The 22859-nt window shown below is 41.5% G+C and overlaps 1 protein-coding gene and 1 long non-coding RNA gene across 4 annotated transcripts; one reads left to right on the top strand and one right to left on the bottom strand.

Annotated features, from left to right (window-relative positions):
• Positions 1–382: 382 nt before the first annotated feature.
• On the bottom strand, positions 383–17139 carry wdr45b (WD repeat domain 45B). Of its 3 annotated transcripts, none has more exons than XM_023993266.2 (11): positions 16931–17139; positions 12828–12902; positions 12568–12597; positions 11869–11970; positions 11536–11623; positions 9178–9272; positions 8597–8787; positions 8370–8455; positions 6734–6835; positions 6268–6389; positions 383–4382 (listed from the first exon to the last, which is right to left on the bottom strand). In XM_023993266.2, the coding sequence occupies exons 2-11, from the start codon at positions 12883–12885 to the stop codon at positions 4276–4278; spliced, it is 981 nt and encodes a 326-aa protein (XP_023849034.1). In that variant the 5' UTR covers positions 12886–12902; positions 16931–17139; the 3' UTR covers positions 383–4275. The 3 variants fall into 3 exon arrangements, with proteins under 3 accessions (XP_023849034.1, XP_023849032.1, XP_023849033.1); XM_023993264.2 differs by lacking the exon at positions 16931–17139 and adding an exon at positions 15348–15555; XM_023993265.2 differs by lacking the exons at positions 12568–12597; positions 16931–17139 and adding an exon at positions 15348–15524.
• Positions 15272–22148, top strand: LOC111967855 (uncharacterized). The gene is made up of 3 exons (XR_002877801.2): positions 15272–15401; positions 16090–16166; positions 19823–22148. It is a non-coding gene; the product is annotated as an uncharacterized lncRNA (long non-coding RNA).
• Positions 22149–22859: the final 711 nt, after the last annotated feature.

The raw sequence follows: 22859 nt of genomic DNA, 5'->3' as shown, positions 1-22859 counted from the left end.
TCACTTATGTCCATATACTGACATTTTAACTGCCTGAAAACCATATCCTTTACCATAGTACTACTACTACTACTTTAGAGCTGCAAACACGGGGTGGCAGGTAGCCTAGTGGTTAGTGTTGGACTAGTAACCGAAAGGTTGCAAGATCGAATCCCCGAGGTAAGGTAAACTCTGTTGTTCTGCCCCTGAACAAGGCAGTTTAACCCACTGTTCCTAGGCGGTCATTGAAAATAAGAATTTGTTCTGAACTGACTTGCCTAGTTAAATAAAAGGTCAAATAAAAAAACACTAAAAGGGATAAGAGCTGTCTTGGAGTTTATGGAGCAAGCATGTTTCCTTCTAAAGTAACCTTCACACACGAACAGATCACACTACCCCAAACTAAGTCACCTACACTACCTGATGTTTTATTCACAAATTTAAATGCAGGATTTTACAATCATGTAGTGAGTGAATTCCACTTGCACAATCAGAGCAGAAAGCAACACATGAAATGCATTCAGAGTGGTTCCCATTGAACACAGAGAAATGTACATTGGTACAAAGTTAAGATTTAACGGAACAAATGACAAATACACTAAACAATACATTGTAAGGTCATGCACATGACCCAATAAGCTTGAGCCGATGCTGTGACAAACATAAGATGGCTTCTAAAGTTAATACTGCTTGTAGATCCACACATTAAGTCATATGTAGATTAGAATTTATGCTAGAAATTTGCTTAAGCCGACCATGGTGAACAAGCAGAAGAGTTCTCTCCATGGGCAAACTACACCAGCCAACTAAACCTCACCAGAAAGGAATGGGTGTACATTGTCACACAAAGAGAAGGTGGATTTTGGTTTAATTCAGATTGAAATTTAGGCCTAGATTCAATCAGATCAAGCGTCGCAGACACCCGCACAGTGGATGTTTTGGCGGTGGAGCTGAGTCGGAGACGTCAAACTGAGCAGCTGCTCTTACGATCATTGTCACGAAGCCCACCGCTCCATTCACGATAGAAGTTCAGAACAGGATAGTGTAGGCTATACACGCTCAAATGGAAAACTAAATCATGAGGATTTCTATCATCCTAATCAAGGCGTATTTCACATTCCACTGTTAGAACTTGTAAACCATGCAGCCAATGTTAATGTCCGCTTTAAGTATAATGGCAGGAGACGCTTGTGGATTTGACAGCTCTATCGCAGTCCCACCTCCGACACCGCCAAAACAACCACTATGCAGATGTCGGCTAAAGCGGATCTGATTGAATCGAGCCCTTAATCTTGAAATCATATATTTTTATGTAAGCAAAGGGTGTGGAAACTGTATTTTCTATTCACTGTGATCATGGCAGAACAGTCAATCAGTTCACACAATGACTTGGGAAGGCTTGGCTCTGGGAAAACGGTTGTATTAATTCATGAACGGATGTATGATAAACCTGAACGAAATTAAGCTTGTCTGTGAGTATCCGTTAAGAAGATGTACGTTATTCAAAATCTCATCGGAGACTGATCAAGTTTCTGAGTTTTGAGCTTTACATTGAGTTTTCATCCTAATCAAAGTACTTGGGCCTAGATTCAATCCGGACCACGGAAGAGCTGCATTATAGCGTGATTGACATTCATTTCCSATTGAACCGACATATGCAGCGTTTACCGTGAATGCAGTCTCTGCGAACACGGAAATCTTGCTTTTAAAAGGTTCATAGCCGAATAGGGGCAATCGGATTGAATCTAGCCCAAAATCAGTGTTTTTGGTTCGGCTTATAGGTACTAATTAGGAGTTGTAACTAATTCACCTCATCCTCATGTAGACTCGTACTGTAAAGAATATTGCACATACATACACACACACACACACACACACAGCAACATGAAAATGGCAGGAAGAGTGAAACAATAACACTTGTTAATCAGAAAATGTCTTCTATTCTGTACAGTCTATGCAGTAAGTTACATATGTTCAGTCTGGCGTATTCATTGTGTTTATACAGTGAGTAAAAGCTAAACCTAGCTCTACCAGGGTGGTGTTTCACCAAGAGGAATCACTGAGGTTAACCAGATAACCACCGGAAATACTCTGAAAGCCTTTTAATATCAAGTTCATATAAAAATAGGAACTTTTAAACTGACTCAATTCTTCAACTGTATGAAGATTGAAATAAATATTTATTTCAAACTTTTCTTACCAACTCAATGGCCTTACCTTGTGAAATCCCACCCATGCAATTTGTATATATACACACACACAGTGCATTTGAAAAGTATTCAGACCCTTTGACTTTTTCCACATTTTGTTACATTACAGCTTTATTCCAAAATAGATTAAATCYTTCCCCCTCAATCTACACACATTTTGCAAATGTATTAAAAATAAAACAAAATATCACATTTACATAAGTGTTCAGACCCTTTACTCAGTACTTTGTTGGCAGAGATTACAGCCTCAAGTCTTCTTGGATATGATGCTACAAGCTTGGCACACCTGTATTTGGGGAGTTTCTCCCATTCTTCTCTGCAGATCCTCTCAAGCTCTGTCAGGTTGGATGGGGAGCGTCGCTGCACAGCTATTTTCAGGTCTCTCCAGAGTTGTTCGATCAGGTTCAAATCCGGGCTCTGGCTGGGCCACTCAAGGATATTCAGAGACTTGTCCCGAAGCCAATTCTGCGTTGTCTTGGCTGTGTGCTTAGGGTCGTTGTCCTGTTGGAAGGTGAACCTTCTCCCCAGTCTGTCTTGAGCGTTCTGGAGCAGGTTTTCATCAAGGATCTCTCTGTACTTTGCTCCYTTCATCTTTCCTTCGATCCTGACTAGTCTCCCTGTCCCTSCCACTGAAAAACATCCCCACAGCATGATGCTGCCACCACKAWGCTTCACRATTGGGATGGTGCCTGGTTTTATCCAGATGTGACACTTGCCATTCAGACCAAAGAGTTCAATCTTGGTTTCATCAGACCAGAAAATCTTGTGCCTTTAGGCAAACTCCAAGCGGGCTGTCATGTGCCTTTTACTGAAGAGTGGCTTCCGTCTGGCCACTCTACCATAAAGACCTGATTGGTGGAGTGCTGCAGAGATGGTTGTCTTCTGGAAGGTTTTCCCATCTCCACAGAGGAGCCCTGTCAGAGTGACCATCAGGTTCTTAGTCACCTCCCTGACCAAGGCCCTTTTCACCCGATTGCTCAGTCTGTCCGGGCGGCCAGCTCTAGGAAGAGTCTTGGTGGTTCCAAACTTCTTCCATTTAAGAATAATGGAGGCCACTGTGTTCTTGGGACCTTCAATGCAGCAGAAATGTGTTGGTACTCTTCCTCAGATCTGTGCCTCGACACAATCCTGTCTCAGAGTTCTACAAACAATTCCATTGACCTCATGGCTTGGTTTTTGCTGACATGCACCCTCAACTGTGGGACAATATATAAAACAGGTGTGTGCCTTTRCAAATCATGTCCAATCATTTGAATTTACCACAGGTGGACTCCAATAAAGTTGTAGAAACAGCTCAAGGATGATCAATGGAACCAGCATGCACCTGAGCTTGATTGAGTCTCATAGCAAAGGGTCTGAATACCTATGTAAATAAGGTATTTCTAAAAACCTGTTTTCACTTTGTCATTATGGGGTATTGTGTGTAGATTATAATATGGGAAAAAATTATTTAATACATTTTAGTATAAGGCTGTAACGTAACAAGATATAGAAAAAGTGAAGGGGTCTGAAAACTTTCTGAATGCACTCTGTATATATGTGAGTATATACACACACTCCACTCTCGATTCAGCTCAGAGGCACTCCCTATAGTTAGATTAGGTGGTGTTAGTTGACAATATTTGTTTTCTATGCATCTACCTATTAGAATCAACGCTATACACCTTTAAAAAATAACCGCCTGATCATCGTACATTTCACGGAAGACATCTTTAAAAAGAAAGTCTCCCTCTTTCGTCCTCGGACTAGCAGGACAAGGAGGCCCAGGTGACATCRGTTAGAGTGTTCTCGTCCCCCTGTCTTTCTGTAGTTGTACAGGGAGTCTTTAAGTAGGTTGTCAGAGGGCACTCAGTCCTGATTTCTCTCGGTCCATCTTTCATTCCTCTGTTGTTTCCGAGATGGTGTCTCTCTCACCTTCCCTCTGACGCTCCTCCATGTAGAGTCCATCAGCACTGGGTGAGCAGAGACATCATCTCCTCCTCCTTTTCCTCCTTCTGTCCATCCCCCCTCGTCCTCCTGCTCCAGAAAATAAACCCATCCGCCATGTACACGTCTGTCCGTTTGCAGGAGGTGGTAGGGTGAAAGGTCAGATCTTCTCGTCTGTCATCTCCAGGAACTGTGCGTAGACGTCTCGGGAACACTCCCCCTTCTGATTGAACAGGAACTTGTAGTAGCTGCCATCAGCACAAATGGCTGAGGAGAGAGAGAGAGGTCACAATAAGAGACCAAAATAAACTTTTTTTATAGAAAAGTATCCATAAATTGAACACAGTTTCCCGCTCAGTTTAAAATGAGTCAATGGTGTCAACAATAAAACAATKAAATAAGTGGTGTCAAGTCAACAATAATATACACTACCAGTCAAAAGTTTGGACACACCTACTCATTCAAGGGCTTTTCTTTATTTTTCCTATTTTCTACATTGTAGAATAATAGTGAAGACGTCAAAACTATGAAATAACACATATGGAATCATGTTGTAACCAAAAAAAGTGTAAAAACTAAAAAAAATATTTTCGATACTTCAAAATAGCCACCCTTTGCCTTGATGACAGCTTTGCACAGTCTTGGCATTCTCTCAACCAGCTTCACCTYGAATGCTTTTCCAACAGTCTTGAAGGAGTTCCCACATTTGCGGAGCAATTGTTGGCTGCTTGTCCTTCACTCTGCYYTCCAACTCATCCCAAACCATCTCAATTGGGTTGAGGTTGGGTGATTGTGGAGGCCAGGTCATCTGATGCAGCACTCCATCCCTCTCCTTCTTGGTCAAATAGCCCTTACACAGCCTGAAGGTGTGTTGGGTCATTGTCCTGATCGAAAATCAGTTGAAAGTCCAACAAAGTGCAAATCAGATGGGATGGCGTATCGCTGCAGAATGCTGTGGTAGCCATGCTGGTTAAGTGTGCCTTGAATTCTAAATAAATCACTGACAGTGTCACCAGCAAAGTACTCCCACACCTCCTCCTCCATACTTCATGMTGGGAACCACACATGCAGAGATCATCTGTTCACCTACTTTGCATCTCACAAAAGACACGGCGGTTGGAATCAAAAATCTGGACTCAGCGGACCAAAYYAKAGATTTCCACTGGTCTAATATCCATTGCTCGTGTMTCTTGGCCCAAGCAAGTCTCTTCTTCTTATTGGTGTCCTTTAGTAGTGGTTTCTTTGCAGCAATATGACCATGAAGGCCTGATTCACACAGTCTCCTCTGAACAGTTGATGTTGAGATGTGTCTGTTACTTGAACTCTGAAGCATTTACTTGGGCTGCAATCTGAGGTGCAGGTAACTCTAATGAACTCATCCTCTGTAGCAGAGGTAACTCTGGGTCTTCCTTTCCTGTGGCGGTCCTCATGAGAGCCAGTTTCKTCATAGCGCTTGATGGTTTTTGCGACTGTACTTGAAGAAACTTTCAAAGTTCTTGACATTTTCTGGATTGACTGACCTTCATGTCTTAAAGTAATGATGGACTGTCTTTTCTCTTTGCTTATTTGAGCTGTTCTTGCCATAATATGGACTTGGTCTTTTACCAAATAGGGCCATCATCTGTATACCACCACACTCTTGTCACAACAGAACTGATTGGCTGAAACGCATTAAGAAATTCCACAAATCAACGCACACCTGTTAATTAAAATGCATTCCAGGTGACRACCTCATGAAGCTGGTTGAGAGAATGCAAAGAGTGTGCAAAACTGTCAAGGCAAAGGGTGGCTACTTTGAAGAATCTCAAAATGTAAAAAATATTTTGATTTGTTTAACACTTTGTTTTGGTTACTACATGATTCCATATATGTTATTCCATAGTTTTGATGTCGTCACTACTATTCTACAATGTAGAAAATAGTAAAAATCAAGCAAAACCCTGGAATGAGTAGGTGTGTCCAAACTTTTGACTGGTACTGTATGTGTCAATATGGAAGAAATGTCACTCTGAATCTGTCTATAAACACTTGGCAGGAAGTAGCTGGAGTATGTATAGCTCATGACTGCACTGGGCTCTGTTCCAGAGGTCTGCCAACACAAACAAGTACTCAGAGAGAGATACTACCTCGCATACACACACGCATTACTCACCTATGACAGAGTTGGGTTCTGTTCCGAAGGCACACACACACGGCGAGTTTGATGGAACCTGGAACTTGGAGAAGCTCCACTTGGAGCTGAAGTACTTAGGAAGGAAACTGGCCGAGGCTAAGCTAAGAATAAAAGGAAACAACAGATGATTCAGGGATGGGTTTGGAATTACAGGAAGCACTGGTAAGGATTCGAGAATGGGTTTGGAATGGTGGCTGGTTTAAAGATTAACATTGAAAAACAATGTGCTCATTTTGAAGTTAATCCTCCAAACAGGGTGTATATCCTAGAACAGTCAATAAGACAGCTCTCTCAAAAAGAGCTTCATCACCACTGCCACTCATCTCTGACCACATGTGCAACAAGGCACGACATACACTTTTGATCAATGTTGCAGAATTTGGACTTCGGTTAAGAGATCAAGTTGACAGTGCAGAGAAAGGTTAAATGTTTGGCTCAGACCGACCTGGACTGTTTGTTTCTCTTGGGGTCCTCTGCAGCGAATATGTGGACTGTACCGTGGTCACTAGACACACAGATGAGGGACGCATCCTGGTTGAAATTGATGCTGGGGAGGGGAAATAAGTTACCAAACAGGACTATCACAGCAACTTACTTACTAAATGTAGTTATCGTACCTAGCAACCTTAAAACAGGTACACTAACTGTCAGTCACTCTGGATCAGAGCGTCTGCTAAATGACTAAAATGTAAACATTAAGCCGGGTGTACACTACACGATTTTGGCTARGATTTAGCTGTCCCATACAAGTTTGAGATCGGGGAGACAAAATCACCATGTCGTTGCCTACTCGGGGCACGCGACCGTCATCGATGCTTGTTTAATGTGAGCGGGTCAAAGACGCAATCTGAAGGCTACCGACCTCGTCTCTGAACAGTTTCAGACGTGCTTATATTTTCAGACATGTCGTAATCAAATTTTACACGTGATTAGCAGATGTTATTGCGGGTGTAGCGAATTGCTTGTGCTTCTAGCTCCGACAGTGCAGTAATATCTAAAGAAATTACACAACATATACCCAATACACACAACTCTAAGTAAGAATGAATTAAGACTATATACACATATGGACGAGCAATGTCAGAGCGGAACAGACAAAGATACAGTAGAATAGTATAGACTACACTATATACATATGAGAGGAGTAATGCCAAGTATGTAAACATTATTAAAGTGACTAAGATACCGTAGAATAGTATAGAATACAGTATATACATATGAGATGAGTAATGCCAGATATGTTCACATTATTAAAGTGACTAGTGTTCCATTCCTTAAAGTGGCCAGTGATTTCTAGTCTATGCCTATAGGCAGCAGCCTCTGTGTTAGTGATGGCTGTTTAGCAGTCTGATGGCCTTGAGATAGAAGCTGTTTTTCAGTCTCTCAGTCCCAGCTTTGATGCACCTGTACTGACCTCGCCTTTTGGATGATAGCGGGGTGAACAGGCAGTGGCTCGGGTGGTTGTTGTCCTTGATGATCTTTTTGGCCTTCCTGTGACATCAGGTGCTGTAGGTGTCCTGGAGGGCGGGTAGTTTGCCCCCGGTAATGCGGTTTGAGAGCGGTATTCAGCAATAGCCAATGAGAGCTCACCAGAGAAGAAGCCAGTGAGATGATGACGTTGTTTTGCACCACCCAGAATGTGTACTCTCAAGCAGAGCGATGACTACTACTAGTATGCATTTGTACTCGCCTTTACTAAAAGCCAAAGTGTCAAATCGCTACAGCTCTGAAGTTCACAAGCAATGTTATTCAATTCAAAATGTTAGCTCGATATTTCAACTCTGTATGGCAAGCGTGAATGTCTGACTGAACGTTTTTGAGGCTGCTTTGAGCCACAGTTCGTAGCTACGTTAAATCTAACCACATCATTGTTTTCGCGAGACAGCYCGGGAGCGAGAAACCTCAAGACCAAGCCACATGGTTTAGTGTGCCCACCACTATGTTGGCAACACAAAAAAAACTAGAGGAAAGACGGTTGTTTAATGTCAGGATTTAGAAAGTCGTGTAGCGTCCACCCGGCTTTAGAGCATTTCTCACATCTAACTCCAGATGAAGAAAAGACCCAGGTTGGTTGTTCTCACCAGTAGATGTTAGCAGCCTGTGACCCTCGCCTCAACTCCTGAATCAGGTGGCCTGCCATGGTGTCAAATATTCTGATCAGGGTCCCCTGGAGAGAAGTAAACAAAGGCACCGAGACAKAGCGTTGGGAGTTGGTCACCCCTAATCTACAAGCAACAAGGACAACCAATGCTAGATCTAAAAGGCTTAAGGCACTGTCTAAGCCCAGGAGTAGTGTTAAAAGGGTTACTTTCTCGGAGGCAGTGGCTATCCTGGTTCCCTGCAGGTTGAGGGCGATGCAGCACAGCGCCCCCTCGTGGGCGGGGATGTCCACTGGAGGCTTCTCTGTGTTGGCAAGGTCTACGATCTGCACGTGCCCAGAGTGGGTCCCCGGGAACGCCAGCAGAGAGTTGTTACTATTGGGACAGAGCACACACAGACCTGGGGGAGGAGGGAGAGAAGTTATGGATACAGTCATGGAGAGAGAAAGAGAGACAGAGAGAGCAAGAGAGAGAGAGAGAGAGAGAGAGAGGAAAGAAAAGAGGAGAGCAAGAGAGAGACAGAGCGAATGTGTCGATGGCTACACATTACAACCATGTAACACTCTTGTGAGGGTTGTGTGTTTACATCAATTATGAGTGTGTCCAATATATTTAGCGGAGAGAAAGGGAGAGAGAGAGAGAAGCTAGGACACATTACAACTATTTAACATTCTTGTGAAAATGGTTTGTTTACTTAAATGATGGGCGTGTCTAATGCATCTAGCAGGCTGGATAGGAATCWGAGAGCTGCAGTAGACAGTAGCTGGACTGTCTGTGTAGTAGTACTGACCTTTGGGGTTATAGCAGGTCTCAAACACATGCAGCTGATGAGGGTTGTGGGTGAACGTGAACACTTTGATCATAGAGTCCAGGACCACCACGATCCTGAGGACATCAGAGAGATGCAAACATTAGGCTCAAGACTGAGAAAAGGGAGAGATCTGGCCCACTAACATACAGCAAACTAATGGGGAAACATTGGTAAGAAAACATTTCACTACTCCTGACACCAACATATTACCTTCTGACATTCCCTTTAATGTTACCTAAAAGGTGAACATCTTAACATTCATTACTGTTCAAACAATTCCTGAGTAGTCCGATAATTCAGCCATCTCAATGCACCAAGGAGCTATAATGTATACCATTACTGGATTATGACATAGTAACTGGTTGGAAACGATACAGTACTATGCAATTACTGCCAGTCTAACAGGTTCTGTGCCTAACATGCTGACCACACCGCTCACGTTAAGCGCGAGCGTTGCAAAATAAATGTACACATACAGGTCATCCAATCATTTCATCCAAACTGCTCGCTCGCGCCAACGAGCGTCTGCGTAGCTAGGCTCTAAAATAGAACTTGATTCTATTTTTGACGCATGACGCACTGCAAGTCCCGCCTCTCCCGTCTCCTCATTGGTTTTTAGGAGCATGTACCCACGTGAGTGATTGAAAGATGAACTGAGGGCCACACTCAGTCCAGTTGGTGGTGGTAATGCACCTTAAAGTTGGTTGCCAACCGCCATATAAACTCCAGAGAAGAATCCTGAAGGAGGAAAGATTACTAGAAACTAACTCGGTTTACCCTTTATCTGTGTATTAATTGTCAGAGGACCTTGTGCATTTCAGGTAAAATAACAACCCAATGTTTATATCCCAGGACAAATTAGCTAGCAACAGCTAGCTAGCTAAATTACGTTTCGACCTGTCCCCAAATTAATATAGTGCGTGTCCTGATCGCGTCTGGTGTGGATGGACAACATCTACATGCGTGTGACGGCGCAGCCGTATTCCTGGTCTCGTCAGCTTTAAGAAGAGGGAGTGCAACCCCAGCCAGTTATTACTGTACTCGTACCATCTCCACCCTCTCTGTGATGTAACTTAAGCTAAATGTCATATGATATCCTATTCCCTATCAGTTGTAGAAAACGTACCCAATTGTCATACTTCAGTAAAAGTAAGGATGAACCAGACTTGTGAAGGTCTACAATTTTTCTTCTGAGGTCTTGGCTGATTTCTTTTGATTTTCCCATGATGTCAWGCAAAGAGGCACTGAGTTTGAAGGTAGGCCTTGAAATACATCCACAGGTACACCTCCAATTGACTCAAATTATGTCAATTAGCATATCAGAAGCTTCTAAAGCCATGACATCATTTTCTGGAATTTTCCAAGCTGTTTAAAGGCACAGTCAACTTAGTGTATCTAAACTTCTGACCCACTGGAATTGTGATACAGTGAATTATAAGTGAAATAATCTGTCTGTAAACAATTGTTGGAAAAATTACTTGTGACATGTACAAAGTAGATGTCCTAACCGACTTGCCAAAACTATAGTTTGTTAAAACAAGAAATTTGTGGAGTGGTTGAAAAACGAGTTTTAATGACTTCAACCTAAGTGTATGTAAACTTCGACTTCAACTGTAAGTATCAAAAGTAAATGTAATCGCTGAAATATACTTTATTAAAAGTAAAAGTATAAATAATTTCACATTCCTTATATTGTGTTTAGTGAGTCTGCCAGATCAGAGGCAGTAGGGATGACCAGGGATGTTCTCTTGATAAATGTGTGAATTAGACTAACAGGTTCTGTGCCTAACATGCTGACCACACCGCTCACGTTAAGCGCGAGCGTTGCAAAATAAATGTACACATACAGGTCATCCAATCATTTCATCCAAACTGCTCGCTCGCGCCAACGCCTGCTAAYCATTCAAAATGTAAGTAGTACTTTTGGGTGTCAGGGAAAATGTAAGGAGTAAAAAGTACATTATTTTCCTTAGGAATGTAGTGGAGTAAAAGTAGGCAAAAATATAAATAGTAAAGTAGATACCCCKAAAAACTACATAAGTAGTACTTTAAAGTATTTTTACTTAAGTACTTTACACCACTGTTTCCTATACAGTGCACTACAATACTTCCAACCAGATTGCTGTGTCATTGTGTCAAAATTCTCCTGAAGGAGCAGCCATTGATGATGAAATCAATCCCGGCAGTGTGAAACACAAAAGATTGCATTCCTGGTTGGTCGTAAATGCTTCAAGAGGGAGTTAAAGTGGTACTAACTTCTTACTTCATTTGTACTGGCACGCAACACTGCTGATAGAGACACATTAAGGGAAGAAAAAGGGTGGGAAGTGTTCGTACCTGTCCCTTCGAAGCTTCACTGCTTTGACTTCAGTGGAGAACTCAATTTCTATAACCGTCTTTTTCTTCAGGTCATCCCAGATCATCACTAGAGGAAAGCATCAGAGGACATGGTGGGAATTACAACCGACAAGACCAACATGACATGATGACGTTTGTCTCTAGTGCCAGACCAATGTAAGGAAATAACTAGATAAGGTCACTGTGATGGAAAAGTCTATCACTAGGAGATCATTTTGGGGGTTCCAAAATATATTATTTCTAATGCTCATATTACATATGTGACGGAAAGTTCAACACAAGAACCACACACACACACAGTAAACGCCATACCTTTGTTAGGTGGGTATTTTGGCTTTTTCCCTCCTCCAACCAGCGCTAGGTAGTTACACCTGAACAGCATCTCCACATGCCCGACCCCGCCCTCCATGAACTCTGGAAGACACATACAATCACCTCATTGGCCATTAAGCTGTCAATCTGGTGGGTGGCGAGTAAACTGAGCCAATGAGAATCAAGGGTGTCGCCTCAAAAACCACCACAATTATCCAAACCATTATTCCAATAAGATCTATAAATGTTACTAGAAAGATCCGTCCCTGATAAGAATTTAAATAGTTTTAATATCTCAAAGTTTTACTAAATAGCAAACAACTCCTCACTCCATCTGCATATTAAAGCAAACCTTTCCAGCATGCATGATGCATCACTGTAATAAAAATGACTGTAGTCCTGGTGTTATTTAGACCCATATCAACAAAAGCCTGCACACCCTGCAGCAACCCTCCAGAACCAGGTTAGGCCATCCCTGGCCTATACTATAGGCTAATCCTTTCCCTACAGTACTAAAGACAGTGAGTAATTTCCTATTGTGACTTTGGACAGGTCATGTGAGGAGTCACATGTGCAGGGCTCAGTGGCGGAATGATTAACTTCCTCATATAGCCCTCCTCATCCAACCAGAGCACCAACCCAGCCACAGACAGACAGATCCATCTCATCTCACACACAGCAGGAGCAGGAAGGAAGTACCTTGGCTCTCGCTGTCACAATGCTGTGTCCCTGTGTGCAGCAGAATGGCCTCGATTTACTGCAAGCAATGCTAGTGACCCATTGAGTTTATTTACATAACAAAATGGCTACACAATAACTTTTGATTAACAGTAAACCGTGGAAAAAAGCACATTATAATGAATCATGATTATCAAAAAGGGTATGTTTGATACACTTCTAATTATGATGTTATGTTTCATATTCGCTGAAAACAGTAATTATTTTTTACATATATTTACCTTGTTTTTCTTTCTCTTTGAGTGGATCTGTGTTGTACACTCTAAACCCATTCTCCATTCCGCAAGCAAAGCATCCTGAAAGGAGCAGACAGACAGACAATACCAGTGGTTAAAACAACCCTGATCAAAGCTAGGTCCAAATTCACAGTGAATGAATAACCACAATATTTATCCATCTTCAAAGACATTACGATTATGAGGGAGATAAACTAAGGACAGTCTATGCTTCCAGTCAGGTTCTCTCTTTCCTATCAGATTTGGAGCATGTCCTACTACTCCAGTAACCTGAAGTTGCCTGTGAGGAATGCGCACACAGTGAACATTGAGCAGTGTTTGAATACTAGCTAACAGTCATTGCTTTGTTTGGAGGGAGACCCATTCATTCACTGCTCAGTGAAGAAAAGCTGACTAGGGCCACCCACCCACTCCTACACCCGACCCACACACACTGGTACCAAGCTTGTACCTGTCACATGTCTGTCATGAAATTGTACTATCTGATTCTGCATCTAAAATTAAAAATTATTTATATGTTATGAGTTTAAAAAGGAAGGTTTGTGGTGCACTTGACCAAGTTTGATGTGTAAAACATAATTAGTCTTTCCCCTGCCAAGTCTAGGGCTACACTCACTAACTAAACAATGGATCATCATACTCACAGCTTGAGCTAGCTTTTGATGTACAGTAATCTATTTAGTAGTATCTTAGCAGTTGTCAAACTAAAGTTCTAACCACAGATAAAGGGGGCAGGTCTAGATTTGTTATAACCATAATTTGTTCCATATAACGTTAAATATGTAGCTAAATTAGCTAGCTAGCTAACCATAGAGATAAAAAGTATAAAATGTTACAACCCTGCAAGGATATAGCTACTGTAACTGTAAATTAATAGATGTTTATTTGACGTTAGCCACAACATTAGCGCTATCTTGTGGAACAGTAGAACCCCCCCACAGCTGTATTTCCGGCTAGCTAACGTTTCGTTGTTAGCTGATGCTAGCGTATTATTAAAATCTAAACGTGAGAGCCCAACATATCCATGATATTTAGCTCTTAATATGATTAAAGATCAGAGTTACATGTAATACCATTTAGTTTGCTCAAATGATAATCCAATCACTTGTATTTCACAACAACTGAATATTGCTAACGTTAGCTAGACATAACTAACTAGCAAACTAGCTTAGGTGTAATGCTGCGTTCATAACCAAGTGGGAAGGTGGTATTTACCACATACGACTGACAACCCAAATTGAACGCCCCTCCTACTGGTAATTACCAGTGGGAAACTCGTCTATCATCTCTGAGCTCCACATGCTGACCTTACCTAGTCAGGAAATTACATTGAGAACTGAATTTTTGGCAGGTTAAATAAAACATTATTTATAAAAAGCAATACATTAATACGTTTTTTGAACATATAATAAGTTTACAAGCATGACAGCTGTACTTTTAGTTTATGGTTGACACAGATTGTTGGCCATTAGCAAATCTGAGTTTGTTAACGAGTCAAAGCACGTGAATGCATCCAACAGAGGGTTATCCAAGAAGCAGGTTTGAGGAGCTGGCGAGGTAACTTTGGTCAACTGAGTTCAACTCGGGATAACCGGCCATACGAAAGTGGATCACCTTTTAGCCAGGTAAACAAACCTGCTCCAGGGCAGGCTAACTCATTGCGAACTCCACTTACCCTGAATGAAATGACTGAGCTGTGAGTTGAGGAGCAATTAAATCAGATTCCCTCCCTCTTGCAAAGATTGCATCATCATTAAATATAGTTTTTGCCTTGGCAGCAACTAATGGGGATCATAATAAATACAAAGATGGCACCAGCGATAATAAGTAATAAAATAAAGACAGTGCTTCTAAATGTCTATTTCACACCATAGCCTGCTGAACTTGCAAGATAACTTTTATTTCATTTGTATTTAGGCACAAATGAAAATGTGGCACTGACTCACCCAATAATTGATATTTTAGCATTGTCTCAATGACGAGTTCGGCATTCGACTAGCCATGTGCGACATGTACAGGCAGTTACAAGCCTGCTAGAGTTAGCGGCAGGCGGAGGTGCAATATCCACCGTCGTAGTATGGATGAATCCTGAGCTGGAATGTGAAGCTAACTGAAATTAGTTAGCTTTAGGAAACTCTGAATGGCGCATATTAGTGCTAGAGGCATCACTACAGACCCTGGTTCGATTCCAGGCTGTATCACAACCGGCCGTGATTCAGAGTCCCATAGGGCGGCGCACAATTGGCCCAGTGTCGTTAGGATTTGGCCGGGGTAGGGCGTCATTGTAAATAATAATTTGTTCTTAACTGACTTGCCTAGTTAAATAAAGGTAAAAAAATGTTTAAAGTAGATCTAGCTTGCTTTCCGACGTCACAACTGGTAATAACCACCTTCCCACTTGGTTATGAATGCAGCATTACAGCCCAGCCTCAAAACGTCGTTAGCATGGCATCGACGACAGAACTGGCAACCAAAGAAGATTTCGATGAAGAAACAATTTCTCACCGTGATCCTGGTTGAATCCCGCGTACAGTAGTCCGTTCCCATGTGCGTTTGATGGTAGTAAATTCATTATTTCGATCAGATAATCACAGTCGTACGTTAGACAATTTTTCACAGAATGCTAGCTAGCTACCATTTCTCCTGTGCCAGACAGCCAGTTAGGAAAAACAACACAGCTCTTGGTTCATCCAGGACGCTCAAAAGAGCACCGAGTGATCGAGTGTGAGTTTCATCAAAGATGGTGGATAAATGAAGATAGTTCAATCAGGCCGTTTACCGTTGTCTGCTTAAGGGGATGGCACTCCCATAGACACCAATGCGATAGCAGTCAGCTTTCAGAGGTTCTCAAAGTTGGGAGAGGTCCGTGGAGGTACGGCCATATCTCAAAATATGTTTTACATGTAATTTTTTTTATGAATAATACTAACAACAGATTAAACTACTTTTGGCCAAGGGATCCATGGAATAAGTTTAACGTGTGTAATAGAGACCCACAGTGGAGGTGTCATAATTCCCATAAAATCTAGCAGTTAAACAGGAAAATGGTTTCAATCGTTTTTCCACCATTAATTTTTCCCATAGGGGATTTTAGAAACACTTAAAATAAGGGCTGTGTTTTGTGTAGGCTTACCCTGGCGTGACGTTTTGATAACTGAGCAAATTTCTCTTGGACAAGGTAACTTTTATCAATATATTTGCCTGTAATTACCCACAAAAATGAAATGCTAATGTGGCTATCATACAGAAAGAAAGTACTACACACTCAAAGCCCAAGGTGGGAAAATCCTCCACACAGAGGCTTTGCTGGAGCTGTGGGATATGGTAAGCCCTGTTTGCTAGCTGCTAACAAGCTATTTTGGTTAGGTTAAAGATCTGTGGTTAACTAGATGCTTTTAAAAATTGTCTAGATATCCCCTGACTAGTTACGTGTACAACACATGTTACTATACTTACAAGTAAAAAGAAAATCAGCATAGGCTAGCATAATGGCCTTTTTAATTTTGACAACTCTGATTTAGCCAGCTAGTTAATGTTAGTTCACGGTTTGTGTAGTCATGATGTCAAATCAAATAAAGTTTTTGTCACATGCACCGAATACAACAGGTGTAAACCTTACAGTGAAATGCTTACTTACAGGCTCTAACCAATAGTGCAAAAAAGGTATTAGGTGAACAATAGGTAAGTAAAGAAATGAAAAGACAGTGAAAAACAGTAGCGAGGCTATATACAGTAGCAAGGCTATATACAGTAGCGAGGCTATAAAAGTAGCGAGGCTACATACAGACACCGGTTAGTCAGACTGATTGAGGTAGTATGTAGATATGGTTAAAGTGACTATGCATATATGATGAACAGAGAGTAGCAGTAGCGTAAAGAGGTGGTGGTGGGTGGCGGGACACAATGCAGATAGCCCGGTTAGCCAATGTGCGGGAGCACTGGTTGGTCGGGCCAATTGAGGTCATATGTACATGAATGTATAGTTAAAGTGACTATGCATATATGATAAACAGAGAGTAGCAGCAGTGTAAAAGAGGGGTTGGGGGGGGGGCACACAATGCAAATAGTCCGGGTAGCTATTTGATTACCTGTTCAGGAGTCTTATGGCTTGGGGGTTAAAACTGTTGAGAAGCCTTTTTGTCCTAGACTTGGCACTCTGGTACCGCTTGCCAGGATATAGCTAACGTGGTGTCGTTGGACTTCCCTGACAGGCGGCGACATGCTAGCGAATGTGCCTAACGTTAGTGATTAGTGCTAACTAGCTCATGTTAAATATTCACTAGTTATCATGTGGGGTCTGGGGAAAAGTCTGACCACACGAACAGTGAGCTAAGGTTAACTAGCTGGCTAGCTAGCTCACAAAGGACTTGTGGGCTCAATATTTTGACATAGAAAACAAATGGTTTTGTTCCACGAGTGCATCTGTTGTGCATGACTAATCAAATGACCTGTGAAGTCAGTTATCCTGTCTAGCCCCCCACATTCCACTGAAAATGTGGAAAAAATTCAAAAAAGAAATTCAAWWWWTWTTTTTTTGAAATATTTAACTTTCACACATTAACAAGTCCAATACAGCAAATGAAAGATCTTGAAATGAAAGATCTTGACAGCAAATGAAAGATCTTGTGAATCCAGCCAACATGTCCGATTTTTAAAAATGTTTTACAGCGAAAACACCACGTATATTTATGTTAGCTCACCACCAAATAAAAAAAGCACAGACATTTCTTTCACAGCACAGGTAGCTTGCACAAAACCCCCAAATAGAGATAGAATTAGTCACTAACCAAGAAACAACTTCATCAGATGACAGTCTTATAACATGTTATACAATAAATCTATGTTTTGTTCGAAAAATGTGCATATTTCAGGTATAAATCATAGTTTTACATTGCAGCTACAATCACAAATAGCACCGAAGCAGCAAGAATAACTACAGAGAGCAACGTGAAATACCTAAATACTCATCATAAAACATTTATGAAAAATACATGGTGTACAGCAAATGAAAGATAAACATCTTGTGAATCCAGCCAATATTTCAGATTTTTTAAGTGTTTTACAGCGAAAACACAATATAGCATTATATTAGCGTACCACAATAGCCAACCACACAACCGCATTCATTCACCGCAAAGGTAGCGATCGCAAAAAAACAGCAAAAGATATAAAATTATTCACTAACGTTGACAACCTTCATCAGATGACAGTCCTATAACATCATGTTACACAATACATATATGTTTTGTTCGAAAATGTGCATATTTAGCGGTACAAATCGTGGTTTTACAATGTGAATACGTAGCCAAACTGCACAAAATTATCCGGATATATTTCTGACACTCACCTAATCTAATCAAAGAACTCATCATAAACTTTACTAAAAAATACATGTTGTACAGCAAATGAAAGATACACTAGTTCTTAATGCAATCGCCGTGTTAGAATTCTAAAAATAACTTTAGTACGACATACAGCTTACGTTATAGCGAGACAGCGCCTGCAATGAGGGCGGAAAATAGTACTAAACATTTTCCACAGAAATACGAAATAACATCATAAATGGTTCCTACTTTTGCTGAGCTTCCATCAGAATGTTGTACAAGGAGTCCTTTGTCCAGAATAAATCGTTGTTTAGTTTTAGAATGTCCTCTTCTCCTGTCGAATTAGCAACCAAAGCTAGCCAAGTGGCGCGAAGTTGTCCATCTTCACCAAACGCAGAGAACGGAAAACGCCAAAACTCCCGATAAACGTTAAATAATCTGATAAAACTATATTGAAAAAWCATACTTTACGATGATATTATCACATGTATCAAATAAAATCAAAGCCGGAGATATTAGCCGTCTATACCGAAAGCTTTTCAGAAGGCAATCCAGGGTTCCTTCCCGCGCCTTGCTGAACAAAGGAAATTTGGGGTCACGTCATTCCAAGAGCTCTTGTTCGACCTCAGATCAAGCTAGACACCCCATTCCACCTCCCACTGCCTCTTGACATCTAGTGGAAGGCGTGTATATCCATAGATTTCAAGCAAATGAATAGGAAGGCCCTGGAACAGAGCCTCGATTTCAGATTTTTCACTTCCTGACAGGAAGTTTGCTGCAAAATGAGTTCTGTTTTACTCACAGATATAATTCAAACGGTTTTAGAAACTTGAGAGTGTTTTCTATCCAATAGTAATAATAATATGCGTATTGTACGATCTAGAATAGAGTACGAGGCCGTTTAAATTGGGCACGATTTTTTCCCAAAGTGAAAACAGCGCCCCCCTATCCCAAAGAAGATTTATACATGTCAGCAGGGATGGATTAAGCTAGCCCGAGTCCAGTACTTTTCACACTGGGCTAGTAGACAATCTGCCAAACTAGACTGACATAGCAGTGACATTTTCACATGCCACAGATTTAGGACTTGAATGTTACCCGGGCTAGTAGAAATCTTGGTCTGCTGGACAGTGCCCAAAATGTTATGTTCCATCCCTGCATGTCAGTCCCTTTCATACAACCTCCCTTATCACTGTTGGTCCTCCTCAGTGACCTCACGGCTGAGGGTTTTAACTTTCCTCTTGAGAATCAGAATCAGAAATACAGTAGTATACAGTACCAGTCAAACGTTTGGACACACCTACTCATTCAAGGGTTTTTCTTTATTTTTACTATTTTCTAAATTGCTTAATAATAGTGAAGACATCAAAACTATGAAATAACAATATGGAATCGTGTAGTAATCAAAAAAGTGTTCAACATATTTTAGATTCGTCTAAAATATGTTGAGAGAATGCCAAGAGTGTGCAAAGCTGTCATCAAGTCAAAGGGTGGCTACTTTGAATAATCTCAAATACAAAATATATTTTGATTTAACACTTTTTTGGTCACTACAAGTCTGTGGGTTATTGTATTTTAATATACTGTACATGTTACCATTTTAGGAATCAACTTAGCTAGCTAGTAAAAGTAATTTTTCTTTTTTTTTTCTTTCAGATGGGCAGACCGTGTCTGCAGCTGCCGTTTTCCGGTGGGAAAAAGAAATGGCCATGTATTTACTAGGAAAGGAAGCTCATCCACCATGGCAGAAGAGGAAAGGCCAGACTGTTGAATGGGGAACAAGAACAAACAATGAGGCATGAGGATTGGGTGTTGAGGGACCACTTGCCACATTCTCCAATGTGTGCTTATGTTATGATAATCAATGTGTTTTCTGTCCAGATAAAGATGATGATACAGCATTGAAAAAGACCTACCACTGACCAAATGTTTTGTTTATCAGTCCAACAGGAGTGCATCCCTCAGACCATCCAGTGCATGGACATCTTAGGCCAGTGTGATCCGAGCGTCCAGTTGTAGAGACTACAGCACATTGACTCTGTGGACGGACAAGCCAATAACTCATCAAATATGATACAATATTGTGTAAAACTTTGAATTTGTAGATGCATCTAGGGCTGTGGCGGTCACAGTAATTTACTGTTAATTAACATAAACACATTTAGCATCTCCTGGCTACACAAGCCACTGATGCAGACCTTTGGAACATCTACATTTTAAAAAGTCTAATAAATCCATGTAATATAGCCTACACCTTCACAATAAATCCATGATTTATATTAGACAGGTCTAAAGAAGCATGATATTAGCATCGAACAGCCCCCGTGATATGCAACTTTTCAGGGAAGCTAGAAACCAATATACACAGGCAGTTAGAAAAGCCAAGGCTAGCTTTTTCAAGCAGAAATTTGCTTCCTGCAACACAAACTCAAAAAAGTTCTGGGACACTGTAAAGTCCATGGAGAATAAGAACACCTCCTCCCAGCTGCCCACTGCGCTGAGGACAGGAAACACTGTCACCACCGATAAATCCACTATAATTGAGAATTTCAATAAGCATTTTTCTACGGCTGGCTATGCTTTCCACCTGGCTACCCCTACCCCGGTCAACAGCACTGCACCCCCCACAGCAACTCACCCAAGCCTTCCCCATTTCTCCTTCTCCCAAATCCAGTCAGCTGATGTTCTGAAAGAGCTGCAAAATTTGGACCCCTACAAATCAGCCGGGCTAGACAATCTGGACCCTTTKTTTCTAAAATGATCTGCCMAAATTGTTGCAACCSCTATTACTAGCCTGTTCAACCTCTCTTTRGTGTCGTCTGAGATTCCCAAAGATTGGAAAGCAGCTGCGGTCATCCCCCTCTTCAAAGGGGGGGACACTCTTGACCCAAACTGCTACAGACCTATATCTATCCTACCCTGCCTTTCTAAGGTCTTCGAAAGCCAAGTCAGCAAACAGATTACCGACCATTTCGAATCCCACCATACCTTCTCTGGTTTCAGAGCTGGTCATGGGTGCACCTCAGCCACGCTCAAGGTCCTAAACGATATCTTAACCGCCATCGATAAGAAACAATACTGTGCAGCCGTATTCATTGACCTGGCCAAGACTTTCGACTCTGTCAATCACCACATCCTCATCGGCAGACTCGATAGCCTTGGTTTCTCAAATGATTGCCTCGCCTGGTTCACCAACTACTTCTCTGATAGAGTTCAGTGTGTCAAATCGGAGGGCCTGTTGTCCGGGCCTCTGGCAGTCTCTATGGGGGTGCCACAGGGTTCAATTCTTACCCGTCGCCAAACCCACTGGCTCCAGGTCATCTACAAGACCCTGCTACGTAAAGTCCCCCCTTATCTCAGCTCACTGGTCACCATAGCAGCACCTGTAGCACGCGCTCCAGCAGGTATATCTCTCTGGTCACCCCCAAAACCAATTCTTCCTTTGGCCGACGCTCGTTCCAGTTCTCTGCTGCCAATGACTGGAATGAACTACAAAAATCTCTGAAAATGGAAACACTTATCTCCCTCACTAGCTTTAAGCACCAGCTGTCAGAGCAGCTCACAGATTACTGCACCTGTACATAGCCCATCTATAATTTAGCCTTAACAACTACCTCTCCCCCTACTGTATTTATTTATTTATTTATTTATTTTGCACCCCATTATTTCTATCTCTACTTTGCACATTCTTCCACTGCAAATCTACCATTCCAGTGTTTTACTTGCTATATTGTATTTACTTCGCCACCATGGCCTTTTTTTTGCCTTTACCTCCCTTATCTCACCTCATTTACTCACATTGTATATAGACTTATTTTTCTACTGTATTATTGACGGTATGTTAGTTTTACTCCATGTGTAACTCTGTGTTGTTGTATGTGTCGAACTGCTTTGCTTTATCTTGGCCAGGTCGCAATTGTAAATGAGAACGTGTTCTCAACTTGCCTACCTGGTTAAATAAAGGTGAAATAAAAAAATAAAAATAAAATATGAAGAAAATGTAGTCTATTTCAGAAGAACATAGTAGCATACTCTGAGTTGTTAGGTCCTTATCTGGCTATGCCAAATGGCTGTGGGCTACACTAGAATTAGAATTCTGTGGCATTATTTAATAGTATGAAGAATACAATTGAACAAAGCTGAAAGGATATTTTCTCCAAACGATTTGAGGGAGTGCCCACATACGGCTATTCTGTGTTGAGTGGTTAACAAAGAAATAGGCATTCCTATTTTTTACTTAATTTAGAATCATTAATATAACTTTAGTAGCTCTACAAACATTGGGCTGTATGTTTAGATGTTTAATACATTGTAAGGCTGCATGATGCGACTCTAATGATGATTTGAAAAAAGTCACTTGAAAGGCATGAGCTCCGCTTAGTTTTTTTGCGCAGGCTGTACACACTACAGCAGTCACTCGTTCACAGTTTAACAAGCACTTGATAATGCCTAGAATTTGTGTGGCCGAAATGCACCCTAAAAAAATCTATGCCTTTTACGGCCAGTGGCCGTTGTGTCCTTCTCCCTGAGTGCTGAGCACTCTGAATCACTGCTCACTCACATCACTCTCCACCATGTGATCGTGTCTTTCTCACAGGCTACAAGTGAAGACAGACACATCGGGGACGCAACTGCGCGCTACCATTGGCTTCCCTGAAAATAGGTACTGACCAGAGAAGCGATATGAGTCTGT

Source organism: Salvelinus sp. IW2-2015, linkage group LG8 (assembly GCF_002910315.2).
Source record: "Salvelinus sp. IW2-2015 linkage group LG8, ASM291031v2, whole genome shotgun sequence".
Taxonomy (NCBI): Eukaryota; Metazoa; Chordata; class Actinopteri; order Salmoniformes; family Salmonidae; genus Salvelinus; species Salvelinus sp. IW2-2015.
Note: the sequence above shows the minus strand (reverse complement) of the source record. Positions and strands in the feature narration are given on the sequence as shown.

What these genes read in the sequence shown, in the direction of transcription:
- wdr45b (XM_023993264.2), bottom strand. Translation starts at nt 15,414, where the DNA reads ATGAATTTACTACCATCAAACGCACATGGGAACGGACTACTGTACGCG. An exon ending in TAGCCACTGCCTCCGAGAAA is followed by an intron (nt 8,456 to 8,596) that starts GTAACCCTTTTA and finishes ACTTCTCTCCAG; the next exon opens with GGGACCCTGATCAGAATATT. An exon ending in AAGAGAAACAAACAGTCCAG is followed by an intron (nt 6,390 to 6,733) that starts GTCGGTCTGAGC and finishes TTTTATTCTTAG; the next exon opens with CTTAGCCTCGGCCAGTTTCC.